The sequence below is a fragment of the Curcuma longa genome, chromosome 6 (assembly GCF_044706935.1).
Source record: "Curcuma longa cultivar G26 ecotype Majalengka, Jawa Barat chromosome 6, ITB_CL_G26_1.1, whole genome shotgun sequence".
NCBI lineage: Eukaryota > Viridiplantae > Streptophyta > Magnoliopsida > Zingiberales > Zingiberaceae > Curcuma > Curcuma longa.
The window spans coordinates 7,120,597-7,135,503 of record NC_133866.1 but is presented as its reverse complement, the minus strand read 5'-3'; the positions used below and the strand labels follow the sequence as shown (position 1 = coordinate 7,135,503).

At 36.4% G+C, this 14,907-nt stretch overlaps 3 protein-coding genes across 3 annotated transcripts; 2 read left to right on the top strand and 1 right to left on the bottom strand.

Annotated features, from left to right (window-relative positions):
* The first annotated feature begins 328 nt into the window (after positions 1 to 328).
* On the top strand, positions 329 to 893 carry LOC141830630 (uncharacterized). The gene has a single exon (XM_074718037.1). It carries the CDS (start codon positions 329 to 331, stop codon positions 758 to 760), a length of 432 nt encoding a protein of 143 aa, XP_074574138.1. The 3' UTR covers positions 761 to 893.
* Positions 894 to 2,658: 1,765 nt separating this feature from the next.
* Positions 2,659 to 10,944, top strand: LOC141830629 (uncharacterized). Its single transcript, XM_074718036.1, has 8 exons — positions 2,659 to 2,783; positions 2,922 to 3,084; positions 4,774 to 4,884; positions 5,024 to 5,158; positions 6,688 to 6,792; positions 7,762 to 7,931; positions 8,021 to 8,120; positions 10,460 to 10,944. Exons 1-8 carry the CDS (start codon positions 2,692 to 2,694, stop codon positions 10,700 to 10,702), a joined length of 1,119 nt encoding a protein of 372 aa, XP_074574137.1. The 5' UTR covers positions 2,659 to 2,691; the 3' UTR covers positions 10,703 to 10,944.
* A 653-nt stretch (positions 10,945 to 11,597) lies between these two features.
* On the bottom strand, positions 11,598 to 13,757 carry LOC141830628 (uncharacterized). The gene is made up of 3 exons (XM_074718033.1): positions 13,659 to 13,757; positions 13,381 to 13,576; positions 11,598 to 11,859 (listed from the first exon to the last, which is right to left on the bottom strand). The coding sequence occupies exons 1-3, from the start codon at positions 13,705 to 13,707 to the stop codon at positions 11,814 to 11,816; spliced, it is 291 nt and encodes a 96-aa protein (XP_074574134.1). The 5' UTR covers positions 13,708 to 13,757; the 3' UTR covers positions 11,598 to 11,813.
* Between the last annotated feature and the right edge of the window lie 1,150 nt (positions 13,758 to 14,907).

Sequence of the window (14,907 nt, the reverse complement as noted above, 5' to 3'; positions counted from 1 at the left end):
CAACATGCACAAAACAGCTCTTGACGTACGCCACTCGCCACCACGGCGTCTTATTACTTTGGCATAAACGGTCAATCAATATTATCTATCCAAAGAAATTCTTCTCTCTTTCTTCCACCTCACGCTCACGCCGGCCGGAGGTGGTCGATCGAGTGATCCGTTGGGATCTGCAATTTTAATTTAAATGAATCAGGTACATGAATCAAATCAATTGAAAAGTGTTTTGACCATCCAATTATTAATTAATCCACGTACGTACGCTATAAGAAGCCCGCCCCCTCCTCGCCAACTCTTAATTAATTTCCTTCATCATCAGATCAGATTCTCAATGGCTTCCCAGCTGATCGAGGAGCAGCGCAGGGGCGCCGAGATCCGAAAGGGGCACGGCGCCTGCTGGCAGCGCCTGGTGCAGTTGCTCGAGGACGAGCTCTCCCTCCCCGAGGGCATTCTGCCGCTGGAGGACATCGAGGAGTTGGGCTACAACCGCGCCAGCGGCTTCGTGTGGCTGAGCCTGAGGAAGAAGAAGAACCACATGTTCCAGAAGATCAAGCAGCTGGTGTCGTTCGGCACCGAGGTCACCGGCTTCATCGAGGATCGGAAGCTGAAGAGGATAACCGGCATCAAGGCGCGGGAGCTGCTCATCTGGCTCACCGTTAAGCAAGTGGGCGTCGACGAGCAGTCGACCGAGAAGGTAGTCATGCTGACCACCACGGGCCTGTCCAAGTCCTTCCCCAAGTCCGCTTTCGACCTGGAACCGTGACCCAGGCAATTAAGGGAGAGTACGTACGTAGTCCTTTAACTGCTAAGTTGCTTCTGACTTGTATGCTTCCATGCATGTAAGCTTCAGCTGATTATCTGGCCTAGCTTCAATAAACGATGATGTGTCCGGAGCAATTTAACGAATAAATAAATAAGAATTTTTAAGTTTAAACAATTATTCAATGCCTTAATCCATTTTAAACTCGGTTTAATTTGCTCGATTGTTTTATCAGTAAGTTTGAATAATATAAAGTTTAATTCGGGTGGACTCATCTATAAAATATAAAACTGAGAGTTAAACATCTTTGCAAACAAAACAAAATGAATACATTTGATCAATTCAAAAATATGAAAAATAAAATATTACATTACTATTTGAGAAAAAGACTAATCAATCGATTGTAAATGTGAATAAAAATCAGGAGATGGAAGGATGGAGAAGACTCTCATATGAAGGAGTTTAGTCTCACATTATTAATTCAGGGACAACTTGATTGATTTATAATGTATCATAAGTATTGATGTTGTGAATATATGTATGGGAAGAGGTTCTCTCTCATGCATGGATGTGCAGAAGGGGTGCAAATCCAGGGTCCGAATTACACTAACTGCAAGGTGACTCGTGTGTAAATATACGAGAGGTTAGTGTATAATTTGCCTAAGCGGATCAACCAACATTTTGTGTTCCCGTTTCATTTTTGTAATGCACAAATTAATGGTGGTTGTGGTGAAATGGACGAGTTAATTACCTGGCATTGAAACGGCCGAGTGTTATTACAGACGTTTCAAATCAAGTCATTAATTATACCATTAATTGAAGATTAATGGGGATATATGTTACAAAGTTATAAAAGATGAAGCGATGGTAGATCATAGGAAGAGTGTTTTCGATCCCTGCTGGCCTTGTCTCTGCTTCTCTTCTTCGGTGATAACCTTTGGGTGTAATCAGTTCGTCGGAAATGATCTGTGCTTGATCATTTTGTCGCTGTATCTTGGAAAATAGTCATCCATCACTTTTGAAAGCACTTAAGAGGGGACGAATCTGTTTTAAGGACACTATAGAAACCACACACCTCGACACCTAGTACAGCTCCAACTTGTCCGAGTACTGCCAAGTACTCTTCTGTTTCGTTTGAGCATCGCTGAGTTCTGCACCAACTCAGCCAAATACCGCCGAGTACTCTTCTGCTTTGTCCGAGCATCGCCGAGTTCTGCACCAACTCGGCTAAGTACCGCTGAATACTCTTCTGCCTTGTCCGAGCATCTTCGATCTGCACCAACTCGCCCGAGTACCACCGAGTACTACTCCGCCTCATCCGAGTACCACTGAGTACTACTCCGCATTGTCCGAGTACCACCGAGTACTGCTCCGCCTCGTTTGAGTACTGCAGGGTATTGTTCCGATTCATCCGAGTATTACCGCGTACAAGTACCGCACTATACTGCTCGAGCACAGAAATCCGAACGAGCTCGAGTCCGAATCTTTTCGACGTCGTAGAAAGAATTATTGGAAGTCATTGCTGCAGATCTCCCCTCATAAGGAAGCTAAATTAGACCACACAATCAAACTAAAAAATTTAGAATAAAAAAATAAATAGCGCCATTATTTTTATTATTATCAAAAGCTGTTTTATTTTAAAATTAAAATTATATCTTATTATTATTATTTCTTATTCTAATATTATAATATAAAATAAAATTATTTTAATTAATTAAGATTATAATAAATAACATAGTATTATTATATCAAAACACTTCTTCAACGATTTAATTTAAAATTGGTATAGTAATTAAAATAAAAAAGAATTTTGTATAGAAAAATATGATAAAAATGTCTTTTTATTTTTAATTTTAAATTTTTTCCCAAAGATTTACCTAATAAGGGCTCTGTCGGTCATTGCTGCTCCGATCGATCTGATTGCTCTCTCATACATGGCGTTGCGCTCCGTCTTCGACGGCGGAGCCCTGCGGGCCGAGCTCGAAAGCGCCGGCATCAGTCCCAATTTCGTCCCATTAATCTGGAAGTCTCTTTCTCTCTCTATCCTTCCCTAATTCGTCCTCTTAGGGTTTCATTCTTTTCCTCTTCTGTTTCTAGCATCGATCAAGCAATGGCTGCGCGATCATTCGTTTTGATCTATGCTCGATGGCGTCAATGTTGGCAGGTACGTCCTCCAGGTCCCGGGATGCGACCTCGGCAATGTTCCCTCCCTCCCTTCAGCGGCATATCCTATTCTCCGCTCCAAGTTCCGGCCCCTTACTTCATCCCTCTCTTCCGCCATCGATTCCAAGGACCACCTCACTACCAAGCTCCTCATCACCCTCCAGGTTTCATTCCTTTCCCTTTCTTGCCTTGCGCTTAGTTTTGGCTCTTTTTTTCTTTTTTTTTTTCCATGCAGGATTTGATTCTTTTGCTCTAGTTACGGGCCATGGGAAATCTACTTTTCATTCAGCATAATTTTATGGCTAGTACATGCTACATACATTCCAGGAAATAATGTAGTATCGACATCTGTTACAAATAGATTATGCTTATGCACCAGGTAGGATATGCTTTTGCTGTTGTTAAGCGTTTGCTCGTGCTAGAGTCACAAGTAGATTCTAGTTGATAAGGGTAATGAGAGAATAGGGAAAGGCAGAAGCTATACTGTTTCATGTAACGGCAGCAGGGCAAGTGTAATGCTGATGAGATGATGACTGAAGTAGGCGACAAGATATCTCCTCGTTTTTTTCCCCCTTGTACATACAATCCATTAGAAGCATCATGGTTCTCCTGCAACTGTGGGAGATAAGGGGGTGCAAGTAGTTGACAGCAATCAGCTCTCATCTAAATACAATTAATTATTAGCTTCATCGAAGTTTGAAGTCTTTGATTTCTTTTATTATATTCTTATAATAATTTTAGACTATCACTTATTCTCATATTACTACTGATATAAATGAGTGCTAAATACAAAAATAAGTTCAAATCAGCGAGTTATTGAACTGTGAAAAGTTGTAGGCAGCGTATGACAGGCCACAATTCCCTATTTTGTAGGAAGGTTGAGTTTTGCATAAATGAAACCTGAGCTGATTCATACCTACCTATATCACACCTATGTATTCTCAGCTTGTGTTGGATGTGGAAATGTAAAAGTTCCATCTTTTAGTATAAGATCGCCACATAAATCCACTGATCATTGTCTTAAAAAAAATTCTCCACATAAACCATTTATGTGGTTGCACCAGCTTATGCAGTGAGGGATTGCGTGACATCTGACTTAATGGCCACATAAGGATCATGCATGCTTCATCAATTTCTATCTTGTTAAAGTCAAGGTGATGTTCAATTTAATATTGATTAGATTAAACTAATTTTGCCAAATAGAAAATTCTGGAGTAAGTTATTTATGTTCCTTACCTCAAATGGTAAACATTTTGTTATATGAATTGTCATGGTTGACTAACATATGTTGTTACATATCATGTATTTTGTGTTATATGCATTGCTTAGATTCATACAAAATATTCAATTAAATTGGATGAATTAACATGATCAATTTAATTATCAAGTGATGGATGCAAATTTTTTTTGGAATGGTTGGTTAGGTTGATTAATTTGGATACTTATACAATAGATGCAAACTCATATTTTTGGATGCATCATGTTGTGCATCAATGTTAATTTCAGTAAGGTTTTCTAAAATATTTTATGAACTGCATATGCACTCACACATATTCATGCGTACACATATCACATATGCATTATGTGGTGTCTAATTGCATACCACTTAAGTAAGTTTTTGGAAAATTTATTCAATGGCCATTAGAAGTGTAAAAGTAAAATTTCTCAAGTATTTAATCAAATAGATAGACAAGGATCATGCTAATGGATGTTTTAGCATTCATTCTAATTTATCTATTAAATTCTTCTCATTTATTTTAGAGAAACTGAGATATTTTTCTGATGTTATTTCTTTTTGTCTTATTAAAATTTAAAATACATTACCTTCTTTCATAAAAAAATTGTGTTATCAGAATGGAAATTCTGTGGAAGCTGTAATCATGAGATATGATACAAGATTAGGAAAATACGATGGAAAGCCTCGTCCTGGAGGCCCAAGATCAACCTTGTGTGTGTCATCACAGGTATAATATTCTGTTTGCTTGACCATAGTTGGCATCTTCTATATATGATAGTCTATTTTGCCCATTATATGATCTGCTTCTAGTTAAAAATTTTACAACTTTCTTAGTTAAAGGCTAGATTCTAACCAGATTCTTTCAGGTTGGCTGCAAGATGGGTTGTAAGTTTTGTGCTACTGGCACAATGGGTTTTAAGAATAATCTTTCAACAGGAGAAATTGTGGAACAATTGGTGTATGCATCTCGCTTCACAAATATTCGGAATGTTGTTTTCATGGTAATATATAATTGATCAATTCGTTAGACTGTTAGATAATCAAACCATTATGTTATAATCTCAACATGCATCTGTCTGAACTAGTTTTTTGGAGACAATATCTCATCTTACTTTCACATATGTTATTTACGTCAACCATTGGATAGGCATTAGGCCACCACCTCTTGTTCAGGCAGTAGAGGATCCATGTCTCCAATGATCATGGGTTTGTTCCTTAAATATAGTGTTGTTGTGCATTTAATTCTATGTTGTAACATTTAAAACAGAAGTTTATTTAGTTAAAAAAAATCTCAATGTGAACTTTAGGAACCTAAAGTTAATCAGACGAAGAAAAGGGTAATAGCACTGTTCACCATTTAAAAAGTTTTCTCCTTAAAGAGTATTCCTTGCGTGACTGGATCAACTTAATTGTCTATTTCCTGTATTTATTAGCAGCAGTTGACTTATGGCACTTTTTACACTGATGATAACCAACTATTATGCCATCTCAAGAAGCATTAGAATAACTTGCCTCATAAGCCTTCCTTTCTCCCATTGTTTCTTGAGGGTCTGTTTATTTCGAGGGGATGTGGAAGCAATTCTGCAGAAGAGGGATCATGAAGTATAAAAATGATGGAATGAAATTGACAAAGGAGTTAGCATATTCGAAATTTGCATTAAATGCTTCTGCCCAAAATCAGGAGCGATGATAGTAGAGGAATTGAAGGTTGAAGGACAATTATCTCTTGGTTCTTCCTTGTGATTTGGTGCGTCATTTTATGACTTCGTGTTTGGATGCGAGAATATGCTCATTCTCTCCTGCCTCAGATTCTCTTGTGAAAGTCCTTGCCATGCTTGCTCCCAACATCTAGGGCCTGCTCTGTGCTCTTATTTCTCTATGATTGTGGCAAGGGCACTGTTTGCACCACCACACTCATCCTCCTGGTGGAGACTGTCGGCAATCAATAGTAATTATGTTGCATCTCTCAGATAATTGATCTTTCCATCCTTCCTGCATCTTATTTAACTCCTATCATGATTGAGTGTCAGATTTGGATATATATCTTTATCTATATTACTATATATCTGCATGGATCCTCTTGTTACCATTTAGCTAGATTGTATTGGTGAATTTAGTTACAGTAAATTTCAGTTAAGAAAATTATGCAGAATAAGCATACTGGAAAAATAAAATTTATAGGTAAAATTTAGCTACACTAAGTCGTTTTATTTAGGTAAAACTTATAGGCAAAACCATAAAATGAAAAAATAAAAAAGAGAAGAATCTCATGTATACAATTAAGGGAAAAAAGAATTTAGGCTATTTAATAAATAATTTCAAAGAAGTTAAAACTATGCAACATTATACTGTGCATTTCCTTAGCTGTGAAACAATGTTTATATAGTTCCAAACATCTGATGAATCGATCTGGAGGTTCTTTTTCATGTACATTAATCAACTTGAAATCTTGTGATCATGAGATTTTGATAATATTACCTGGCCCTATTCGGTGCTTTCAATATTTAAATTGGTGTTTGAACTTGTACAGGGCATGGGAGAACCATTGAACAACTATGCTGCTTTAGTAGAAGCTATCCATATCATGACAGGATTCCCATTTCAGATATCTCCCAAAAGAATTACTGTATCAACTGTAGGTACTATCATGTAATGCTGCTTTTTAACTAACACTGGTGTCTTTCTAATGATAGAACTGTACCTTCTTTCCCACATGCATACATTTTTCTTGTAATTTATTCTGGCTTTGAAGTAAACAAATCGTATGAAGGCTAGCTTTTTTCTGTTGACATCCAGACTCATTTGTTTGATAAGAGAAAAGACAGTTTCTGTTGGCCATTCTGATTTAATGACCATTAACTTACTCTTTTACTTTTTTTTGTGGGAGAGATTTCTTTAAGCTTTGTTCATTAGATAGAAGTAGCTTTAGAGTTTGTGATCCCTATGTATCCCATTATCCATGTAGTGTGCGCATGATCCCATATAGTATCCTCATAAACCTGATGGCATAATCCCATGTAATATCTCCTTAAATCCTATTTTTCTCTGTCTCAACCAATGCCCTTTTTAGGATGCGACTACATCTTGATAATTATCACAATGTGCTTGAAGAAACTGAGAAGTCATGATCATGTGTAAATTCAACAATTGAACTATGTTGCAATAACTTAGTTTCTTATGTCTCATCTTTCATTGGTTTGTTTTCTCTCTTTCTCATACACAATCAGATCCTTCTCCACATAACATCATTTTTCTGTAATATGAAGTTGGTGAATTTTTTTTTATTATAGGAACCACCTGTACCTGTCATTTCTAATATTTATGTGCAAAATATATATATATATATATAACATGGGAAAAATACAGACAATTGGATATCATAATTCTAGTTTTTTTTTTATTACTTTCCAGTTTCCACTATTTTTGGCAAAGGAAGCTAGTTAAATTTTATTGCAATGTCTTTCCCACCATCTATACTAAAAAGTTGAAACAAACAATTTTTTGTAAAAAATTAAATCCATTACTCCTGAACTGATAACATGCTGCCTCAAAGTGCACAGTCATTGTCTGAAAGAATATGACATTTGTTCCATGAATTCGCTAGGTTGGGATAATTCATGCTATCAACAAGCTACCTGGTGATCTTCCCAATGTAAATTTAGCTGTGTCATTGCATGCACCAGATCAGGATGTCCGTTGTCATATTATGCCAGCAGCACGAGCTTTTCCTATAGGAAAGCTTATGGATGCATTACAGACCTATCAAAAAAACACGTAAGGACTAAAATAATATCTCCTGCATGCTAACATTTTTTTATTAGAGGTTAATGATTTTCGTTTTCTTTTTTCAACTTTGATTGCAGTCAGCAGAAAATTTTTATTGAGTACATCATGCTTGATGGGGTCAACGATCAGGAGCAGCATGCTCACCAACTGGGCAAATTACTAGAAACATTTCATGTGGTAGGCCACTTGTCTATAAACATGATTTCTGGTTGTGCAAAAAGTTTAGAAAAATGATCAAGTGCATGAAACACTACTTATCTCAATATATTGCTTACCATCTGTTGTTGTAACTTGTCAACATCTTGTGATTCTGCTCAAAATTTGTGTATGATTTTGACCATAGGCAGATAAATTTCAAGCACAGTTGTTTACCATAGTTCAATGCGTTGACAACATGAGACATTCCTGTGAAAATGAAACAGATACAATTGGACTCTACTATCTAGTGATTTGTTTTTAGTTTTTGGTTTTTAGCTTTATATCCGTACTAGATTGTTCTGATTCAACTTAGGATGCTAGTAGCTCAAGTTGCTGTTCCATCAATCCTCCCATGTCCCATATTTTCAGGATTCTCCTACAATTTTTTTAAAAATATACTAATGCTTTTTTCTCATGAATCAAGGATCAGTTATGGAGTTCTAGGTTGGGATATTACTAGTAAATATACTGTAGAATCTATTGATGTATCTTGTTTGCTTTGAGGCTAAAAAATTTGTTGGTTTGCCTGCCAACAGTTGACTTACACTCTACAAGTTCTGTTGATTGCCACTAAAAACACTTTTGTTGTGTCTACTTGAGATGAAGGAAGCCCGAATAGAGGGAAGGGAGGACAGAAAGTCATTCTCTTGTCTACTTTAGTGTAAGAATAAAAAGTAAAGGAAAAAACAGTAAAAGTGAATTCTCTTTTCCCCACTTTTATTTCCTTCCAGAAGTGGGCGGAAGAGGGGAGAAAGGGAAGAAAAATATTAAAAAGACCAGTTTAACATTGCAAGTCTTGAGAATGACAAAAGTTGAAGGTTAAGTTGTTATTTCCCTTCATTTCCTCTTCTTTCGTCTCCTTTCAAGTAGACAAAACAAAGAAAAACACTCTTCCTTTCTTTCTCCTCTGGTCCCTTCTTCCCTCCTTCAACACTCTTCCTTTCTTTCCCCTCTTGCTTCCCTTGAGTAGACACAAGATTAATCTTGCACATGAACTTTTTTCCTCGTTAATCAGTGTGAATCGTGTAGTTTCTTATAGATGTGGCCGCTGCATTGCCTTCTGTTGGAATGAAATCCAAAGCTGCATTTCTAGGATGGTTCTGCGTATATGATATCAAATGATTAGTTCTTGTCTAAGATATATCCTTAAATAGTTTCAGTTTCTTCCTTTATTTTACTTCTGTGGCAAACATTAAGTTATCATCCTATACTATGTTGGTTTCAGGAAATAATTGGGACACATTGTCTTGTGTTTGGTGTTAGGAAATGGTCAAGTTAATGCCATACCACATCTGTTGATAATACAGAAAGGAAATATATATTGATTGACCCAGAGAAATTTTGTCTGCTATCAGTCCTTTGTGGGACAAGCACTCTCTGAAATCCATATACCGTGGATATTTATCCATTATGCCTTTTGCAAGGACAACTGCTCTAATGGCTTTAAACTATGTCCAAGCTCCTATAGTCAATTGTGAGAATGAGTGATGGATATGCATGCTTCACTCTTGAATTATCATCTAACTTGGTTCATCTACTTGTGTCACTGCATATGATTTTCTTCTGACTTAGAGATGCATCTGTGGTGCATGGTGGCAATTTAAGTAACACTTTCCTCCATGGAGCTGTGGTTTATTCAGTATCTCGTTGTGGTTCCAATTGGTATGAAAAATGGAATGCTAGAATCATACCTATAAGTAGTCTACAAGATAGCGGGACTACATGTTGTTCTATGCATACTCTGTTTCGTAATGATACACCGTCTGTTAAGTAATGTATATGCATGTATTTACTGCTTAAGAGTATGTTTAGTTGGAGAGAGATGGGAGGAGAATTTCTCCCAATGGATCATAAATGTTATAGTTACAAACAATCTGGTGCTTGATACATAAATCATGAATGTGGCAGTCTAGGACATTTTTCCAGGTTTAGTGAAATAAACTTATATGTCCCTTTTCTGAGCGTTTGTTCTGTTTTTTGTTTTCTCTTATCCATCATGAGGCAACATTGAATTGTGCTGATCTTTTGCTGTATTATTTCAAAATTATGTAGAATTTTTCATTTCAATAATGAACATAACACCACAGTGCTCGTATACGGACTAGTTAATGTCACTTATGGTATCTCTGATGTAGCAGATCAAATATGCAATTCCTTTAAACTTTAGCATACGGTCAAAATAGACCAAACCATTAGTTTCCTTTAGGATTGCATATTTTTTCCTGACCAAACCATTAGTTGGTTGATGCTATTGTGATTTCTTGGGCGATATCTGACTTCTGTAAGCTCCAGTTTCTAACATTTTCTTTTATGGACAGGTTGTAAACTTGATTCCTTTCAATCCAATCGGTAGTTCCAGTTCTTTCAGGACAAGCAGCGAGCAGAGTGTAACAAGATTCCAAAAAGTTCTTAGAGGTGTGTATAATATCAGGACAACAATCCGACAAGAGATGGGTCAAGATATCAGTGGTGCCTGTGGCCAATTGGTTGTGAACCTTTCAGAACAAAGATCAACTGGTGGTGCAACTCTATTGACTGACATCGAGGATCTTCATATCTGACATTGTGGTCTCTGCAACTAGCCGGTCAAATTTTGCGCACTCAACGCCAGTTCTTTTAAAAATTTAATAGGCAAGTACTTCTGTTCAATATGGATTTTACCTGAGCACGAAATGCTAGCTTTGAACTTCTCATTTTCACGTCGAACTGCATAAATTCAGGTAAATTTTACCGACTAGTAAAAAGTATATTGCATAGATAGCCTCACTGAGACTTGCATGCCAAATCAATGAGTTACATTTGATAGGCGTTTATTGATTGGATTACATTTGATATAACTTATCTTTGTTTTATTAAATTTAATAAAATTTGTAAACTATCAAATTTTGTCGAGTTACCAAAAAATATAACTAGATATTTTATCATTATTTCAATAAAAACTTGAATATTATATTTTAGTGTGTGTCTGTGTGGAGAAACCAAGTCAAATGTGTTAAACAAGGTAGATGGATCAAGGAGTCAAAATGTCTAAAATAAATTGTTCAAAGATAGGGTGAATCATAACTGTTAATGACTTTTCATGCATTCTTTATCAAACACATTATTTAGTGAGGCTAAAAGAGTATGCAAGATTGAGAAGAAAATATTCATCCAGAATAGAAAAAGGCCTATTATAATTCAAAAAGTTTGACAGTAGAAGAAAGACATTCAATTTGTTAGAAACATTACAAATTCTAGGGCATTGAGGTACTTGTATTTGAAACAACAACAATTTGCATTTGAATTATATGAATGCATCATTTCTTTTCATGTGGAAGAGATTCCTCAGTACAGTTCCAGAGTATTGAGATATTAAATGGTGCTCACACTACTTAAATTGATGCTTTCTGTAAAAACTACTGATTGACAATAAAAGCAAGATAACGAGAAAGTTCAGCAATTTAACAAGCCAAACACTACCATCAAATGATTCATTTTTATTAGACAACGATAGATCGTGAAGATCCAAATGTAAAACCAAAAAAACACACCAAAGCGAAGTTTCTAACAATTAAATGAAAAAGAAAGACATATCAATGTTTACATGATATTTTTGCTGAGGAATCTTTAATTGACAGAATCAATGCCATCCTCTTAAGTTCATATGATATAGACGACAGTTCTTATCCGCTCTCAGAAGCAAGCATCCAGAAGGCAGCAGCAGCAAAGCGCAGCCAAGCTTCAGAAACAGAAAAAAGAGAGAAGAAAAATTATGTGGCATTATTGAAAAATTGGATTCATTTTCTAATAAAGGGGGAAAAAAACTTATATGAAGGGGATCAGCTTTCTGTTAAGATCCCTGGTTAAGCCGTTGGAACAGAAGAGAAATCAATCTGGACCTATTAATTAGCTGTTCAGATTGATTTGCATGTAGTGCATCTGATGGAATGGTTCCAAAGGGGCTTGCACAGAGTTTCTCAGTGCAGGTGCAGGTCCCTTCATAAAACTATCTTTCCTTGAAAGCACATTGATCTGACAATAACAGCAGTGTGACTCTTCAATTGTCAAAAACATAAGTATGGAACAAAATTTGATATTAGGAAAAGAAAAATTTTTTTAAAAGATGGTTTGTTCTCTTTTCCTAATATCCATCAATTTTTGCTCCAAACTCATGTTCTTAACAATTGAAGAGCCACAAGATGCTGGTATTGCCTATTAAAATGCTTCAAGGAAAAAAGAGTTAGAGCAAAAATCAAAAAGGCTATTTTTATTCTCGTCAAAATGGTTTTTTTTTTGAAAAAAAATATTAAAATGACATCTCTACCTTTAGAAAATTTCCTTTAGCTATGGTGGCAGAGAGCAAAATTACTGTACAAAAAGTATTATTAAGCCAAAATATCATTTATTCATTTGATCAAATTATTCAAATTCAAACAATACCATCCCAACTCAATCAAAATTGTATCAATATTGTTGCAGCATTATAACAATAACTATTATAATGTGTATCCATAACTACTACAACTTGGTGGAGTAAATTGACTATTACATATTATCACAACTGCTATAATAATATTAAAATATATTTTTTTAAAAAATAATGTATCCTTTTGATTATAATAAAAAATAAGAGGCATCCTATTAATTTCCCTTTATTTTTTTTTTTTTTGCCCCAAGGACCTGCACTGAGAAACTCTGTGCAGCCCCCTTTTAGAACCATTTGATCAAAAGGAGTACATGTATCTTCATGACTATCCTTGTGGGCCAGCACTTGTCTCACATCTCAACCCTTAGGTATCCTTGTGGGTCAACACTGGCTCATCTTAACCCTTTTAAGTAATAAAAATAGCAGCATCGATCGATGGTGAAACAACGAAAGAAAACAAAAAAAAAGTTGCGGAATTAGCTGCCGGTGGTTTGTACGATAACGACAACCACGCTATCATGCGCCGGTGGCGTGGGTCCGATGGACCAGGCTCTGCTCAGCCACCAGCCGACGGCGGCGATAGCCTGCTGCGGAGAAGACTTCGTCAACGGAGAAAATAATTCCAGACAAAATCAGAAGGCTAGAACTTTTGATCAAGATCGATTGATTCACTCAAAAGTTCTGCCCTTTTGATTGACCATGTGACTTCTCTCCATCGACGAAATCTTCTTCGGATGTGTCAGATCCAGCGACGGTACAGAACAAGAAGGGGAAGAGAGAGAGAGAGAGAGAGAGAGAGAGAGAGAGAGAGAGAGATCGGGTTTCGTTAATTACCATCCTTCGACGAAGGAAGGTCCACTACTCTGCTGCTGGCGCGGCGGCGGCTGCTGGGCGTAGGGCGGCGGATATCCCTGCTGAGGATACCCCGCTGGCGGATATCCCTGCGGGGGATACCCCGCTGGAGGATATCCCGCAGGAGGATACCCTTGCGGCGGGTATGCGTCCTTGGGGTACGCCTCCGGCGGATAACCTAATCCCCCACAAACAAAAATCAATCAGAAATTTTAGCAGAAATCAAAAACCATCGGCATCAGTTTGAAATCGGAGATCACCTTGAGCAGGAGGGACGCCGACGGGAGGCTGTTGGTTGTAGTAGCTCATCGTCCTGCTCGATCTTCCTCCCCAAATCCGAGGCCACCAAAAGAAGAACAGACGACGATTTGCCTAGAAGACCACGATGAGAAAACTTTATAGTAGTCCTTTTTGTATTTTCCACCTAAAATTTTATCATATTATGTTTATCTTTATAAAATTCTCCGTTAAATTATCAAAAAATAATTTAAAATTTAAAAAACTCCTTATATGTAGGTAGGTATGCTTGAAAAAGCCATCCTACCTTTTCCCTTTTAAAAATTCTCTTCCATCTATTTAATTTATTTAATCATTTATATTTAATTTCAAAATATAACTTTTTAATTAATGAATGAGTAATTTATGTGGTAATTGTAGATAATACGTTAGATTTCTTTTAACAAATATTTGAAGTTACTTAATAATAATAATAATACTAAAACTTAAAAGGGGTAGTTTGTAAAAACTTATTAAACCGTAGTGGTACGTAGAAGATGACTTCCACTTCCGAAGTGTCCGTGATGCGATGGTTCGAAACGAACGGCTGCGATGGGATGAGATGTTTGGAGCGTGAGGATGGGGCCGTCCATTTCAAAGTTGATGGTGGAGTCAGTCTCCGAGCGGTCGTCGGCGGGCGCTTTCTATGATTGAATTATTTTATGTTTAGGGTCCGTAGCTAATCATAAAAATTCATGCGTGCATATTCCCACTAAAATTAAAAAGGTAAAAATTAAAAGAGCTTAGGGTACTCTTCAATATAAAAATAAAATTTATCATCTTAACGATCGATCTCATGACTATTTATAAGAAGATAAATCAAGAAGTTGTAGTTGGCTACAACAGAGAAGGACGCCTTAACTTTATCGAAACTCAATCCTTGCCCACTTCAATTAGTCTGTTCCGTCATAATCAACTCAATTATGCTCCGGAAATACTTATGGTACTCCAATCTATGTGAAATGATATAAATATTTTTTTAATATATTGTTCACTTTTAATACATATATTAAACCGAGGACATATTATAGTAGTTATAAAATTATAGTTGCTATATATTTATAGCATGTACGATTTTATAATTATTATAATGTGAATGTTATGTAAATAAGTTGAATCTGTATTGTAATAACTATGAAATTATAGGTGCTACAACGTAGGTAAAATTTAAATAGAGGAGAGAGCGTCACAGACGAATAAAAAATTTAGAGAGGTCATAACTTTAAAATATAT